The 16,472-nt window shown below is 40.8% G+C and overlaps 2 protein-coding genes across 3 annotated transcripts in view; one reads left to right on the forward strand and one right to left on the reverse strand.

Annotated features, from left to right (window-relative positions):
* Positions 1 to 16,472, reverse strand: part of LOC106087128 (uncharacterized) — a 632,434-nt gene that overhangs the window by 235,920 nt on the left and 380,042 nt on the right. The gene's annotated exons all lie outside the window — the stretch shown is intronic.
* Positions 1,447 to 11,318, forward strand: LOC131996322 (uncharacterized). 2 transcript variants are annotated; one of them, XM_059365899.1, is made up of 2 exons: positions 1,447 to 1,679; positions 10,111 to 11,318. In XM_059365899.1, exons 1-2 carry the CDS (start codon positions 1,669 to 1,671, stop codon positions 10,925 to 10,927), a joined length of 828 nt encoding a protein of 275 aa, XP_059221882.1. In that variant the 5' UTR covers positions 1,447 to 1,668; the 3' UTR covers positions 10,928 to 11,318. The 2 variants fall into 2 exon arrangements, with proteins under 2 accessions (XP_059221882.1, XP_059221883.1); XM_059365900.1 differs by lacking the exon at positions 1,447 to 1,679 and adding an exon at positions 2,979 to 3,403.

Below are 16,472 nucleotides of genomic sequence, written 5' to 3' on the forward strand. Positions count from 1 at the left end.
CCTCTAAATCAAGCGGTATATCAAGCGGGTCTAGACATGATTCATGCAGACACGGTAACAGATGCGGTAAATGGCTACCAGGTGACCGTAGTCCTTGAAGCACGACCGCCTCCCGTTGCACCTGAAGAAATTGATTTCCCCCGGCAAACCAGAGTAGTTATGGCTCAATTACGTTCCGGCAGATGCAGCCGCCTCAACTCCTATAGAGCAAGGATTGATGCCGAAGTGCAAGATGTATGTCCCGATTTTAACCAGGGACCGCACGATACACGTCACCTGTTTAACTGCCCGTCCGGAACCAGATCCCCGTGGACGCACTCCATCTTAGTCGCATAGTTCCTGAGTCTTGACACTCAACACAATCAAGCAGACAAAAGATAGAACACAATAAACGGCTACAACAACAACAAGAACTTAGGGTACATCTGGACACTTTATTTTAATGGAAAGCCCACGTCGAATATATCATAAAAAAACTGAGGCAAGTTAATTTCTCACTTTTTCACCTGAGCAAATGTTATTATAAACGTATTTCTCCACGACAGAATCCTGGAATCCACTACAGAACATGGAACAAACATGGAACAAACATGGAACAAACAAACAAACATCAAAAAACTTTATAAAAGCAAACATTATTTACTAAATACGAGTACAATACAAAATACCATCGAACAATGCTTGCACAACCGAAAACAACTATATGCTGATCTTGAAATACTTGATATAGAAGGAATATACTCGACAACGAGCTCAGGGACGTTTCCATATTATCGTACAGATTATGGAAAATTTTCTCTGGCTGTTACTCTACCAATGAGCTTCAACAGTGTGCCCACAGCAGCTATACAACACAGAAAGTAGAAAACGATTTCCCAATATAATTAAATTATTTGTATACTTCTAAAATTTTGGAAAACATGTTATAGTCAATTGATCTCAAAATATAAAAATAATTCCTTACAGCTGAGCTTCAAATTGAATTTACACAAATGAATTTAGATTATCTGCAGACAGGCCGGAAAGGCTTTGCAGAAACCACTTTTTATCAAGTAAAGAATTGAAATATAAAAAATGTGTTGAAGCCAGTTCAACAAACCTATCCTTATGCTAACATAAGTACACACATATATAATAGAATTACATACCTTACTGAATTACATTGAAATAAATCTTTGAAATAGTTTTAAGTATCTTTATGTTCATAATTTCCCGCGGATTTGCTTTTATTGGTCAACTTGGCAACCCTTTTATCTATTCTGGATGCAAAAGGGCCAAAAGCTTTCACTCAAACGGATAAAGAGCGGCCATGTTGACCAAATTTCCAATTCGCCTTTTCTTAAATCTACACACTTTTAACTTTCTTGCACCGCCATTAAATCACTTGTGCAGCATCATCCCAAGAAGGCGGTAAGGGCTTACTGAAATGTAATAAACTGTAACGGTGAAATCTAATCTGTTGCCTTTTATTTCAACTGTTCTCTTTTTCATTTCTTACAATTTGGGAGCTTCAATAAAACATACAGTCCACTTACAGCTACTTGCTATCCAAATTGTACATGGTCCTTTCGAACCGTCCGAGGAACTGAAAAAAGTTGTGCAGACGAAAATAATCTTGGATCACGTCCACTGTTTTAAGTTGCATATCATCTATTCTAATTCTGAGTCATGGAGAAAAGGTATGTAGATTTATAAAATTGTGAACGGATACGAATTTATATTTTATATAAATTGGATGATGGCAATTCGGCATAATTTGTATATACAAAGTTCATTCTGGGAAAGTGAAGTGTTTGAGTTTACTTTAATTAAAAGCTTTACCATATTCACGTATAAGTTTGAAATCGCCTTGCTGTACATAGTCGTATACTTTTATATGCTTTAACATACATATATACTCTGAGCGTTTTTCACGAGAGCGCTCTTCATCATTACTCTGATTTGCAACTCTGTTTATGTGCTAGTTACTTGGGCTTCACGAGCGCCACTTAACTTTGGGAAATCGATGATTTTTGCCTTACCTAGGAGAAGTTGCGTAGTTAATTTGGGCTTCACAAGCGTCAAATTAGTTTCAGAAGGCCTTACTTTGCCGTTGTGAATATTTTCTCTTTATATTTTTTTTTTTTAATTACAAATGTTCTATACCACCGTTTCAAGTCTAAGAGATAAGGGAACAGTTTGAATTTGAAACCTATGCTAAATTAAACGCATATATGTACATATATATTACATTACGCATTTACCAGTACATACAGTTAAAGAGGAGATTGCATTTATTATTTGCACACGCTGCCTTGGTTTTGCTATATAGATCATACAATTTACATACATTCCTGCAAGTTTCATAACTCACCCCACCAGCTACAGATATTGCATAAACGGCTCTCTTACCTTGGGCTCGAACAACAACCTCATCCACTCACATCGACCCGCGGCTTAATAAGAGAACGAAAAGGCTACTCTCTTAAATAAGAGTACTGCAACTCCCATTTGTAAGGGCACAGGTGGCCACTAACATCCACGGTGGTTTGTTGTTTTTTCTTTTATTCTTACGTGTAGGTCTTTTTATTTCAATACCTACCAAACGCAAACATGCTTGTATGGTGCTGCTCATTTGCAATTTTGGTTTTTTTGCATCTTTCGCCTATTAGCGGTGGTGTCTCAATTCTCTGTTTTCAATAGAAAGCAATAAGAACTTCTGCCCTGCAATTTGGAAACTGCGCTGCCTACCGGTTGGTTGACAAAAACAAAGGCGAGGCTCAGTAATCATTTCAAGTGACAACAGATATCATGTGCATGGGTTAGGCACAATTTGACACCCGACAAAACTACAAACTTTGGAGAAATAAAAGCGGTACACTTGTTAAGGAGCATCAGTTTGAATGTAGTGAATTGTCACGGGGAAATTTTAATTGTCGAGTACCTTTAATTTTCCATGTGTTGAGCCATTTCTTTACGGAAACCGAAAGCGCTTTGATTTGACGTTCGCACGAATAATTGCGAGGCGTTATACGAATGTGCATACTTGAACTCATAGATTGGCAGATAATTTTTCGGAATAGTTGTGAGTGCCACCAACGAATTATTGGGTGTTAGCCTGTACACAGAGACCGCTGAAGGGGGCCCGTTGCCGTACGTATTGGAGGCCTTCCATACTACTTGACGACAGCTGGAGGAGAGGTCCACAACTGTGTGGACAGAGATGCAGATTCGAGCTCAGGAGTTGTGAGGGGAGATCGCACACATTGCTGAGGGGAGAAGGAATTTTGCAAGTTGGTTGTCTGCAAACTGTAGTGAGGTCTGTCGTTGTTCACTCACCCCTCTCGTTTCATATGTATATGCAAAGGTGCTCTTGAAGGCGGCTGAGGAGTTACCAGATAGTTTCTGGTTGTCGTGGCAACTGGTGAGTCTCTCTCTTGTGTTATCAAATACATAACACGAACTATTTTATAAGAGCTCCTAGTTTATTATTAATAAAAGTGGAGGAACGAGATTTGATACATTGGTTTGCAATTTACATTTTCTTTCGATTTGGTTGCTTGATAATTTGTCTCCAGTTGGAAGTGACTTTCAGGCTATTTATGATTGTTTTTTTCCTGTCCTCGAATATTTGTTCATTTTAAAGCTCTGGGAGAGGAATATAGAACAAGTTTACAGAGGGTTCATATTTCTGAATGTGTGTTGGAAAGTACATGAGTGCATCTATGGCACGGAGGTGAAGTTGTAACTGATTTGAACGTCTTTTATGATAGTGAAAAGATATGAATGATGAGGAAAAGACATCGTAGTATATGACCCAGTCATATTTTTCTGAATAATGGTTATACCTGTCTGAAATACCTACCTCTTGCGAAATACGTAGAATCCGCTTAATTGAACACCTTTTAATTGAAAGAATTGGTTAATTGAAAACAATTACTTGGACCAATTGAGTTAAAGGACGTTTTCACACATTTCGCATCACTTAATGGGAAACCTGTTTAATTGAAAAATTGTTAATTGAAATACAAATTACTTTGTCAATGTTATAATTTACTAAATTGTAGCTAACTACACATCACATATTTTACAAAGTTTTATAATTAAAGATCTTTTAATTTAAACGTCTTTAACTTATGTGAACTTATGCTAATGGGAAACATATTTGATTCTACAAACAGACTCGATTGTAGATACATTTTATCTTGAAAGTTACTGGTCGAGTGATAGCAGCAGCGTTTGTGTGAATATGCAGCAGCAGCGTTTGTATGAATATGTGTATATGAGAAGGATCTCATTATTGATAGTAAGATACGTTTGAATTTCTCACTGGTGTATCTATTAAACTTGAAAGTGCATAAAGGGTTTGCCTGATACGTGGCGATTGCCAAACATTTCCAGATTTGGTACAAATTGTTGTGGTTTCTAATTGGAACTTCGATTTTCGGATCTGCTTGTATGAATATAGCTCTTATTTGAATGTTTCAGGCAGTTTAAATTATTGTCTGTATAATAAGGGTAACGATCTTGTTCGACCTGTTTGTTCAGTTTTATCGCGGGTTATTTCTGACATATTTTATTTTCTTTCGCACACGACTCTCTTTTTCTACTGCTGTGAAAACCTTTGGTTTGCTGTTTTCAGTTGCCATTTTCAGTTTCGTTTTCCGTCTACCAAAATGAGTTCACAGAAATTCATCTTCTTTTCCGACCAAGTGGTCACTTTTTGCGCTAACTTTTCTGGTATTCCACTTGAAGACCACACCTCTTCAAGTTTGCAAGTAGAGCTTGACGACTTGGAACGCCGCTGGCGTCAACTTGTTCTCGTGTATGAAACTGATATGACTTCTGAGAAGCCTGAGAGCACTAAAGAGGTGAGGGAGTCGATTCACTCGAAATTTACTGAGTCTTGTAGATCTTACAAGTGTTGTAAGGCATCCATTTTGGATTTAATGCAGGTTGAGAGACAGAAACTAGAGACTTCATTGATAAGGGACATGCCTGAATTGAAAAGTCCGGAATCTGGGTTTTCTCTTAAAGTTCCACCCTGTGACACAGAACTATTTAGTGGCGGGTACGATAAGTGGCCTAGTTTTAGGGATATGTTTTCGGCCATCTATGGGAAACACCCTAAACTATCCCCTGCACAGAAGCTGTTTCATCTCAGGGCGAAAACCCGTGGGGAACCGAACCAAATTGTTAAGCGATTTGCTTTGACTGATGACAATTTTAATCTAGCATGGGAGGCATTACGACAGCGTTATAAGAATAAGCGGATTCTCATTAACCACCAACTGAGAAAGATATTTGAAATTGAGCATGTAAATTCAGAGAAGGGAAAGAATTTTCGTAATTTGCAGTACACGATCAACAATTGTCTATCAGTTTTGAGAACGTACAATGTTTCCGTGATCGCATGGGACCCCATATTGGTTTATTGGGTTTCGTCAAAGTTGCCTGAAGAAACTTTGACTGCATGGGAGAGTTCACTCACTGACCATAAACAGATGCCCTCGTGGGGCCAACTCGACGAGTTCATATCGAGAAGATTAGATATGCTCGAGTCTATTACGGATATGAGAAAACCGGCGAACAATCCTCCTGTTTTGAACAAATCTCAAAACTTCCATGCTAAGTCTGAGATGAATTTCCGACCCTGTAGAGTCTGCAAGCAGAATCATGCTCTGCGTTCTTGTGTGAAATTTAAGTCTTGGCCATTATCGCAAAAGAAGAAGTTCGTGACGGAAAACAAAGTCTGTGAAAATTGCTTGTCCTACGGACATGGTGCCCAGACTTGCCAAAGTGACAAGCTCTGTCTGAGGTGCCAACAACAGCATCACACGCTGTTACATCCTGATTCTGATCACGCTGGAGATCGCAATGGCTCTCAACAAAGATCACAGGCCCAGGTGACGTCTTTCCATATTGATGCGCAGTACGAAGAGCAACCGACCACGTCGGATGAAGCTTTTTCTAGTCCATCGTTTGTTCAATCCCATTGCGCCAATTCTGGCGAAGGCACTGTTCTTCCAACAGTTCTTGTGAACTTGGAACTCTTAGGAGTAGATTTTACAATAAGAGCATTTATTGATCAAGGTTCGCAAGAGTCCTTCATTTCAAATCGCATTGTCAACAGATTTTCTATACCAACTGAAAAGTCGTTCACGACGATCTCGGGACTCGGAGGTACAATTTTGGAGAATTCTTCGAGACTTTGTCATGTTGTTCTAAAATCTCTTAAATCTGATTTTAAATTGAATCTAACTGCTGTAGTCGTTTCGAACATGAATCACTTAATGCCTGCCAATCCCACCCGTATTTCTGGCTGGTCTGAGTTACGTCGGATAGATCTGGCGGATCCGAATTTCTGTAAGCCTGCTCAAATAGATATGCTTCTGGGAAGTGATGTTTTACCGTTTATTCTGAAAACTGGGGTGCAAAAGAATATATCTGGAACTCTTCTGGTACAAGAAACAGAATTCGGGTGGGTATTGAGTGGCCCTCCGACTGTTCGTTCTGTTTCCACATTTGCATCGTGGGTAGCGTCCCCTGACCCCATCAATGAGCAGCTTAAACGATTCTGGGAACTAGAGGAGGTTCCATCGCTGAAAACTGTTTCTGAGGATGATATGTGGTGTGAACAATTCTACAAGGAGACAACAAATCGTCGATCTGATGGCAGATATGTTGTTAGGTTACCTTTCCGGCGTGATCTCCCTCCGGAATCCGCTCTCGGATCATCTAGGCGAGCTGCCATGGGTCAATTCATGAGAATGGAGAAGACTTTTGAGAAATCGGCCGAACTAGCTTCAGAATACTGTAATGTCCTTTCTGAATACGTAGATCTTGACCACATGGAACCAACCACATCATCTGAAATTTGTGACAACTCACGTTATTCTTCTTATTACTTACCACATCATGCTGTGGTAAGACCTGAAAGCGTTTCAACCAAAGTTAGAGTTGTTTTCAATGCTTCTAAGAAAACGTCTTCTGGCTTGTCGTTGAATGACATTCTTCACACAGGACCAATCCTTCAGAACGATTTGATGAATGTCATCTTAAGGTGGCGTTTTTTTAGATATGTCTTTAATGGCGACATTCAGAAGATGTATCGCCAGATTTATGTTCATGACACTGACAGAGATTTTCAAAGGATTGTGTTTAGAAAATCACCTACTGAAAAAATTCAAGATTACTGTTTAAAAACAGTAACATTTGGAGTAAACTGTGCTCCGTACCTGGCCATTCGTACCCTTCTGCAATTGAGTGAAGATGGAGAGTCCACACATCCAGTGGCAGCATCTATACTAAAAGATCAAGTATACGTTGACGATATACTTTCGGGAGGGCATTCTTTAATTGAAGCAAAGTCGTTTCTCTTGGAGTTGGTTGATTTGCTGTCTTCTGCGGGATTTCCGTTAAAGAAACTAACGGCAAATCATCCACAAATTCTACTAAATTTGCCCCCCCGAGGATCTTCTATGCGAAGATTTTCTGAAACTGGAAGATTGCAGCGAGACAAAAACTCTAGGCATTCGTTGGAATGCTATGACTGATACTTTTTTCTACAAAGTGGCCAATATCAATGTTCATTCTGCTCCATTTACTAAACGTAAAATTCTATCGATAGTGGCCAAACTGTTTGATCCTGCTGGTTGGCTGGCACCTATTATAGTGGTAGCCAAAATTCTTTTACAACAACTCTGGATGGACGGAACTGATTGGGATGAGGAAGTAAAGCCAGTGCCTTGAGCCTCTGCCAGCGATTCAGCAAAGACAAGTTGTCGGAGCAATCCTCGGGAATCGCCATTAAAGAGGTTCCCCTTTGGAAATGACCAGGAGTGAGCGGGATTAAGTCAGTAGGGTTTTCGCTCATAGGAGAAAGGGGTCTTGAATTAAGTACACTTTCGATACGAACAAGAAGAGTGGATGAGGAAGTAAAGCCACATTCACTGCAGCAATGGAATGATTTCATTTCCGATTTCCCAGATATTGAGAACATTAAGATTCCTCGTTGGATTAAGTTTTTGCCGGGAAGGCAGGTACAAATTCATGGATTTTGTGACGCATCAGAGAAAGCGTACTGTGCCTGTTTGTATATCCGTACTGTCTCGGCAGATAACAATGTTTGCTCCCACTTATTGGTATCCAAAAGTAAAGTTGCGCCTCTGAAAACTGTTAGTCTGCCGAGGCTTGAATTATGCGGGGCAGCACTATTGTCAAAATTGCTAAAATGCGTTGGTAGAAACATGCATTTCACTACAACTGATATATATCTGTGGTCCGATTCCACAATAGTGTTAGCGTGGTTAGACAAGCCTCCATATCACTGGAAGACGTTTGTGGCAAACAAAATATCGGAAATATTGGATAACGTGGGTAATGCAACTTGGAGACATGTTCCTACGAATGAAAACCCAGCAGACATTGGCACGCGTGGTGCTACTCCATCTGAATTGGAGTTAAAGTCGATTTGGTGGCATGGGCCCAAGTGGCTTCTGAAAAATCCAGACTTCTGGCCAAAGCAGATCACGTTTAAAGAGCCTGAATTAGAGAAGAAGGTGGTTGCCTGTCAAACCCAGACACAAACTGAGGAGATTCTGGATCGGTTTTCATCATTCAGTCGAGCTTTGAGAGTTATTTGTTGGATATTTCGATTTGCCCGGAAATGTCGAAAGCAAGCTACTCCCGAGATGCGAAACGAATACCTCACTTCTCAGGAAATGAACACTGTAAAGTTTCAACTAATTAGATATGCTCAAATAACGCATTACACTGCTGAATACCAGGCTCTCAAGAACAACCGACCTATAAGCTCAAATAGCAGACTCTTGCCGCTGAACCCATTTCTTGACGAACATGAACTGCTACGAGTCAACGGACGTCTGGCGAATTCTGATTTAAGATACAATGAAAGACATCCTATTATTCTGCCGGAGAACTCATGATATTGCAAACTCTTTATCGAATTCACTCACAATATATTGCTGCATTCTGAGCACCAAGTTATGTTACGGGCAATTCGTCAAGAATTTCATATTATACGATTGAAAAGTGCCATACGACAATGCATTCGAAAGTGCAGAACCTGTACTATCTACAAGCATCGTGTTCGCAGCCAAATCATGGCTGCTCTTCCAAAAGAAAGATGTACATTTTCATTGCCTTTCACACACACTGGGATTGATTTTGCCGGACCCTTCGATATAAAGTCATCAAAACTTAGAAATGCCAAATTACTGAAGGGATACGCTGCTATATTTGTTTGCCTATCTACCCGAGCAATCCATTCCAATCCAGATCTTACAACCGAAGCATTCTTGTCTACATTCAATCGATTTGTAGGTAGAAGGGGATTTCCAAGCAAAGTATTTTCAGATAATGGAACAAACTTTGTTGGGGCGAGTAGATCCCTGGCACAAGATTACAAAACATTTCTAAAAACTGTTCACAAATTCATATCCGACAAATACAGTTTGCATGATTTTTCGTGGCACTTCATTCCGCCTCACGCTCCACATATGGGTGGATTGTGGGAGGCAGCTGTCAAAAGCATGAAGTCACATTTGCGAAAAGTGGCTTCTAATTCTAAATTTACCTTTGAAGAGTTCTCCACTCTTCTTGTTCGTATCGAAAGTGTACTTAATTCAAGACCCCTTTCTCCTATGAGCGAAAACCCTACTGACTTAATCCCGCTCACTCCTGGTCATTTCCTAAGGGGAACCTCTTTAATGGCGATTCCCGAGGATTGCTCCGACAACTTGTCTTTGCTGAATCGCTGGCAGAGGCTCAAGGCACTGCAAATTCAATTTTCGAAGCGTTGGAAGACAGAATACATTTGCGAACTGCAGCGTAGATATAAATGGAAATCTGCACAGCAAAACTTAAAGGAAAATGATTTTGTTGTTGTCAAAGAGGACAACCTTCCACCAAACGAATGGTGTCTGGGAAGGGTCCTGAAAGTTTTTAAGGGAAAGGATTCTAATGTTCGCGTTGCTGAGATACGTACCCAGAATGGGACACTGGTCCGTCCAGTAGTAAAACTTTGTATTTTGCCAAATGCCTAAAAATGTTTCCACCCATCAATCTGTTCACATATTTTATAAATCTAACAACTTGTTCAAACTATAGCCCACCCAAATGCCGTATCTGCCAAGAAAGACATTTTTTGAAGTCGTGTCCAACTTTTCTGGGAATGACCATTGCCAAAAGACGTGAAGTGGTGAAAGACAAAGGCTTTTGTTTCAACTGCTTATGCACAACACACACGAGACATTGGTGCCCGTCGAGGAAAACGTGCATGGTATGCCAAAGCCACCATCACACACTAATACACGTGGATTCATCAGCAATAACAACACTTAAACGCAAAGACAGCAAAACTCAACCCCGATCCAAATCTGAAACCCAAAGACGTCCATCATCATCCATTCATCGGAAGAAATCTTATGTTGACGAGCGTCTAAGCCGTCGGTCAAAAACGCACGTTTTTCTGCCTACTGCCCTAGGACGGTGCCTTACTTCCAAAGGTCCAGAAAAAACAAGACTGCTTTTGAATTCAGGCGGCGTACAAACTATAATTGTACGAGGATTGGTGGATAGACTACACCTCAAGACCACAAAGAAGGACGGAAAAGAGTACTGCACACTTAATCTGCAGTCTTACCAGGACCCCACTGCCAAAATACAAGTGTCTGGTGTAGTAAAGTCGCAGCTGAATATGGCACTTCCAACAACGGTCCCAGATGAAAAATTGAAGACAACATATGACCAGATTACCGACTTAGCGGATCCACATTTCTTTGCACCAAAAAATATCGAGGTTGTAATCGCTAACGACCAGCTTCCTAAAATTTTGAAGGCCGGCATGATCCAAACATCCTCCACGATGCCGATCGCCCAAAGCACCATATTCGGGTGGACAATTTCCGGTGCCTGCCACTACTAAGTTGCACTAGTGCAAGGGGGCCGGCATGTTGAAGCCAGTTCAACAAACCTATCCTTATGCTAACATAAGTACACACATATATAATAGAATTACATACCTTACTGAATTACATTGAAATAAATCTTTGAAATAGTTTTAAGTATCTTTATGTTCATAATTTCCCGCGGATTTGCTTTTATTGGTCAACTTGGCAACCCTTTTATCTATTCTGGATGCAAAAGGGCCAAAAGCTTTCACTCAAACGGATAAAGAGCGGCCATGTTGACCAAATTTCCAATTCGCCTTTTCTTAAATCTACACACTTTTAACTTTCTTGCACCGCCATTAAATCACTTGTGCAGCATCATCCCAAGAAGGCGGTAAGGGCTTACTGAAATGTAATAAACTGTAACGGTGAAATCTAATCTGTTGCCTTTTATTTCAACTGTTCTCTTTTTCATTTCTTACAATTTGGGAGCTTCAATAAAACATACAGTCCACTTACAGCTACTTGCTATCCAAATTGTACAAAATGGAAATGTCACTTTCAGTAGCGTACTGAGAAGGCTCACATATGTTTGGCACTAAGGGCCGGAATCCGAGGATAGTCCAGTGGCTCTACAGGAACGTGATTAAACAAATACTTACTTACGCCTCAGTAGTTTGGTGGACGGCGATGGAGAAAAAGTGCGACGTTGGGATTATACAACAGGTTCAGAAAACATGTTGCCTTGGCAGAAGCGGAGCGATGACGACCATTCCTACTAGGATAATGGAAACCATTCTAAATATCCGACCCATAGACACACAGATTAAGTGTGAGGTATAATCGAGGCGACGATAGAAAACCTGGAGGGAATAGAAGAGGTTTCCGATTGGATACCTGAGACGACACTTGAGGTCGAGTGCAAGGCACTACTGCCAGCGATACAGTCTTGGATTGACGGAACCCTAGTATTGCCTTCTGGAAGATCATGTTACACGGATGGATCTAAGCTAGAGGTCAGAGTGGGCCTGGGGGTCTACATTAAGAACCCAGGGACTGCTATCTTTTTTAGACTTCCTAACCATAATACTGTCCTGCATCTTTACGGACCGTAAAATTGCCTTAAGGGCAATAACTACCAGGACGGTAAGATCACGAACAATGTTGGAATGTAAGAAGGAGACTAACGCGTTCTCTGAGGATGGCACGATCCGCATCGTTTGGTTGCCGGGCCATAGTGTAATATCTGGGAATGAGAAAGCCGACGATTTGGCAGTGAAGGCCAGAGAACTGCAGTCAATAAACTCGGTTAACCCGAAGCCTTTTGGGTCGTCGTAGTCCGAGTTAAGGGCTTGGGCAACGAATTCGCAGGCAACCCTATGGAACAACGAAACGGTAAGTAGGTCTGCGGAAATCTTATGCAGAGATCCAGATCATGAGAAGACAAGGCTATCACTGAAAGGATGTAAGAAGGAGGTCAGTATAGCTCTTGATATCATAACGGGACACATAGGATTACGAGCTCACTTATGTAAAATCGTTGCGGCAAGTGATAGCATGTGTAGGGCATGTGGTTGGAGCATTTCCTATGTCATTGACGCCTTTTGCCTCTGACAGATACCGGCCTTAGGTGGGGACACAATACCAGATTTGAACCAACTTAGGGGCGTGACATGGAAAACAATTAAGGAGTTTGTAAGTAGCAAGGAATTCCTAACTTAAATTTTCTCTTTCTTTTGGTTTACTTTTTTAGGTTACTTACAGTTGTCAGTTGTAATCTAGTGGACGGCGCTTCAAAAGTCCATCTACTATTTAATACTCAGCCGGATTAAAAGATGGCTTGTTTGTGCCAGCTTTGTGTGTGTTTCCCGCACGGGCGGTCTCACTTCATTGAGAACTTTTTTGACATTTTTTGACTTCCATACTGCATGTCTTATCTGGATAATCGAATTTGGACCCTCTTTGGAGCAAAGTCGTTGCATATTTTTCCACCAATCCAAATCATCAAAAAGAAAATCAAACCTTAAATGCCATCGAAAATCGCAAATAAAGAAGCAGGTATCGGCCAAAATTGCGAAAAACATCATTAAAAGTGAAAATTCTCGAGGGCAAAAGAGATATTGTAGACCTCTGGTGGACTTTTTGGAAAGATTTTGGAGCACTATCTATGGAAATCCGACCACAAATGAAGAATTGACAGCCCGACCAACCCTTTGGGCCAAGAGTTGCCAGAACCATTGCACATGATCTCATTAACATCTCATCTCTAACCATTCAAAATTTGGAAGAGATATCTCTTCTCGTTATCAAACGGCCGAATTTTTATTGTTTTTTTTTCGATTCTATCCTATAGTGCGTTGGAGCATCTAGACTTGAAACAACTTACTGGCGTGGAATGGAAAACAAACAAAATCAGCATTAAACTAGCTTTTCTAAAATAGTTACAAAATTTTGGGGGTAAGCGTCAAGACATAGTAACCCAAGAAGTGTACGGCAATTAACTGAGTACAGTTTTTCCTCGCCAAGTGCACTATCTGTCAACGGGATTTAATAACATTCGGTTGTGTGTCCGCATTATAATAAAGGGTGATTTTTTAGCTATTATTTTTTGGCAACACTGGTTTAAAGAGCTCACGCACGTTTCTTGTTCAATTTCACTGTCAAACATCTTCAGTTTGGTCTACAATTTAACCATTTGCAAACGAACATCGCTTGCAAATCATTGCTTTCACTATCAAAATGCGTGCTCTGTTAAGAAAGTTCATCGCGCGCTTATTCCGTTTAATGGACGAAGCTCATTTTTGGCTCGATGGGTACGTAAATAAGCGGAATTGTCGGTTTTGGAGTGAAGATCAGCTAGAAACATTGCAAGAGCTAACAATGCATCCAGAAAAGTCACAGTATGGGTCGTTTTTGGGCTGGTGGCATCATTGGACCGTACTTCTTCAAAGATGATGCGAATCGTAACGTAACTGTGAATGGTGAGCGCTTACATGAGATGATATCCAACTTTTTTTGCTTAAAATGCAAGAACTTGACATGCATGAGATGTGGTTTCAATAAGAGGGTGCCACATGCCACACAGAGTGCGTAACAAAGGACTTATTGAGAGGCGAGTTCGGCGAACATTATATTTCACGTTCGGGACCGGTCAATTGGCCGCCTAGATCGTGCGATTTAACGCCTTTAGACTATTTTTTATGGGGCTATGTTAAATCCCATGTCTATACAGATAAGGCCGAAATGTTCGAAGGAGTATGCTTAAATTGGACTAAGCGGATTGACATTTGCATGAAATAATCTTCAAACATTGAGTTATATTGAAAAGCATAAAACACACAACGAATGAAAAATGGAGCGAACTAGTAACATACTTAAAATCAGAACTGCTCTAATAACTGATTTTGACAGATAGTGCACTCAATATTTTGTTTTTGAGCAACTGCTCCTACCTATAAATGAATATATATTGGTATACGTTACTGACACGGGATTGAGCACCACACAGGCTGGAACTTTGAGCTCCGACGTGAGTGGTGTCCATCGTTATCGCCGGAAGCTTAGCTGAAAGCTAACGGAAAGCGTCCACAGTTTGCGAATAGTGGAAAGCTTCGTTTTTATGCAGAGTAGCTGCAAATGCGGCCACGTGCAGTTAGCGATTTCGAGAGGTGAGTCTCAGTTAAGGGTCAAGTGGCACTGGCTCTTAATTAAATACTGAGTGTCAGTGATACTCGAGATATTAAGGCGATTTATTGCCGCCCTTAAATAACCAATGGCCAACATCAGCGTCTGTTCTTAGGTTAGGGGCGGATGAAGCTAGCGTCGGATCTTGCAGCAAGCGGCTCCTCGAGGGATATATGTGCAATCTCACAAAACCTATGCGGCTAGGGTGCTGGACCAGTAACACTCCCCCGAAAAACTATAAGTATCACTTAGGGAAACAAAAAAATAGTAACAAGTAAGAGCATGCTAAGTTCGGCCGGGCCGAATCTTATATACCCTCCACCATGGATCGCATTTGTCGAGTTCTGTGTGCGGTATCTCTTTTTAGGCAAACAAAGAAAATTGAATAAGAACTGTTATGTTATTGGAGCTATATCAAGTTATAGTCCGATTCGGACCATAAATGAATGCTGAACATTGTAGAAGTCATTGTGTAATATTTCAGTTCATTCGGTTAAGAATTGCGCCTTGTAGGGGCTCAAGAAGCAAAATCGGGAGATCCATTGATATGGGAGCTGTATCAAGCTACTGATCGATTCAGATCATATAAGATACGTATTAAATACAAAATTTCTTTCAAATCAGATGAGAATTACGCCCTCTAGAGGCTGTAGAAGTCAAGATCCCAGATCGGCATATATGGCAGCTATATCAGGTTATATGCGCCATAATTAGCACAGTTATTGGAAGTCATAACAAAATAGCTCATGCAAAATTTCAGTAAAATCGGAGGAGAATTGCGCCCTCTAGAGACTCAAGAAGTCAAGACCCAAGATCGGTTTATATGGCAGCTATATCAAAACATGGACCGATTTGGCCCATTTACACGCCCAACCGACCTACACTAATAAAAAGTATTTGTGCAAAATTTCAAGTGGCTCGCTTTACTCCTTCGAAAGTTAGAGTGCTTTCGACAGACAAACGGACGGACAGACGGACGGACGAACATGGCTAGATCGACTTAAAATGATATGACGATTAAGAATATATATACTTTCTGGGGTCTCAGGCGCATATTTCGAGGTGTTACAAACATAATGACGAAATTAGTATACCCCCATCCTAAGGTGGAGGGTATAAAAGCGGACCCCCTAACGTTGACGACCCACGCAAACGAAAAAGGACCATGATTTGCGGATCTGCACTTGGAATGTCAGCACAATCTATAGAAAAGATGCAGTCTACGAGTTGGCGGATGTATTAGAGAAGTACAAGGCAGTTTGACTGCCTTACAGGAAGTGCGATTGACCAGGAATTTCGTCACAACAGCGCCAAACAGTGACGAACTATACTATAGCTGCCATAACATAAGACATGAGTTTGGCTGTGGATTTGTGGTAACACGAAGACTGAAACACCTTGTCTCAAGCCTTACTCCGGTGGATGAGAGGCTAGCCAAAATCCGCATAAAAGCTAAATTTTTCTACACCAGGATGTTTTCAACGACCACCTAGAGAGAGAATCGTTATGTAGGATTTTAAAGCGAAGATAGGGAAGAAAGACATCTTTGGTCCAACAGTCGGAAAGTTTAGCCTCCACGAGATAACTTTCGATAATGAGTTGAGACTAGTAGATTTCGCCGCGGCAAAAAACATGGTAGTTAGCACCACCAGATTTCAACATAAAAATATTCACAAAGCTACATGGCTGTCAACCGATCAAAACATTAGAACCAAATTGATTACGTTGGGATAGATGGAAGACATTCATCCAGCGTGTTAGATGTACGATCGATCCGTAGAGGGATTATAGATTCGGATTATTGCCCTGTTGTAGCAAAAGTTCGCACTCGTTTGAGCATGGCGAGGAAAGTACTATCTGACACTGCAGGGAAATCGGATATTGATAAGCTGCAAA

The sequence above is a fragment of the Stomoxys calcitrans genome, chromosome 3, assembly GCF_963082655.1.
Source record: "Stomoxys calcitrans chromosome 3, idStoCalc2.1, whole genome shotgun sequence".
NCBI lineage: Eukaryota > Metazoa > Arthropoda > Insecta > Diptera > Muscidae > Stomoxys > Stomoxys calcitrans.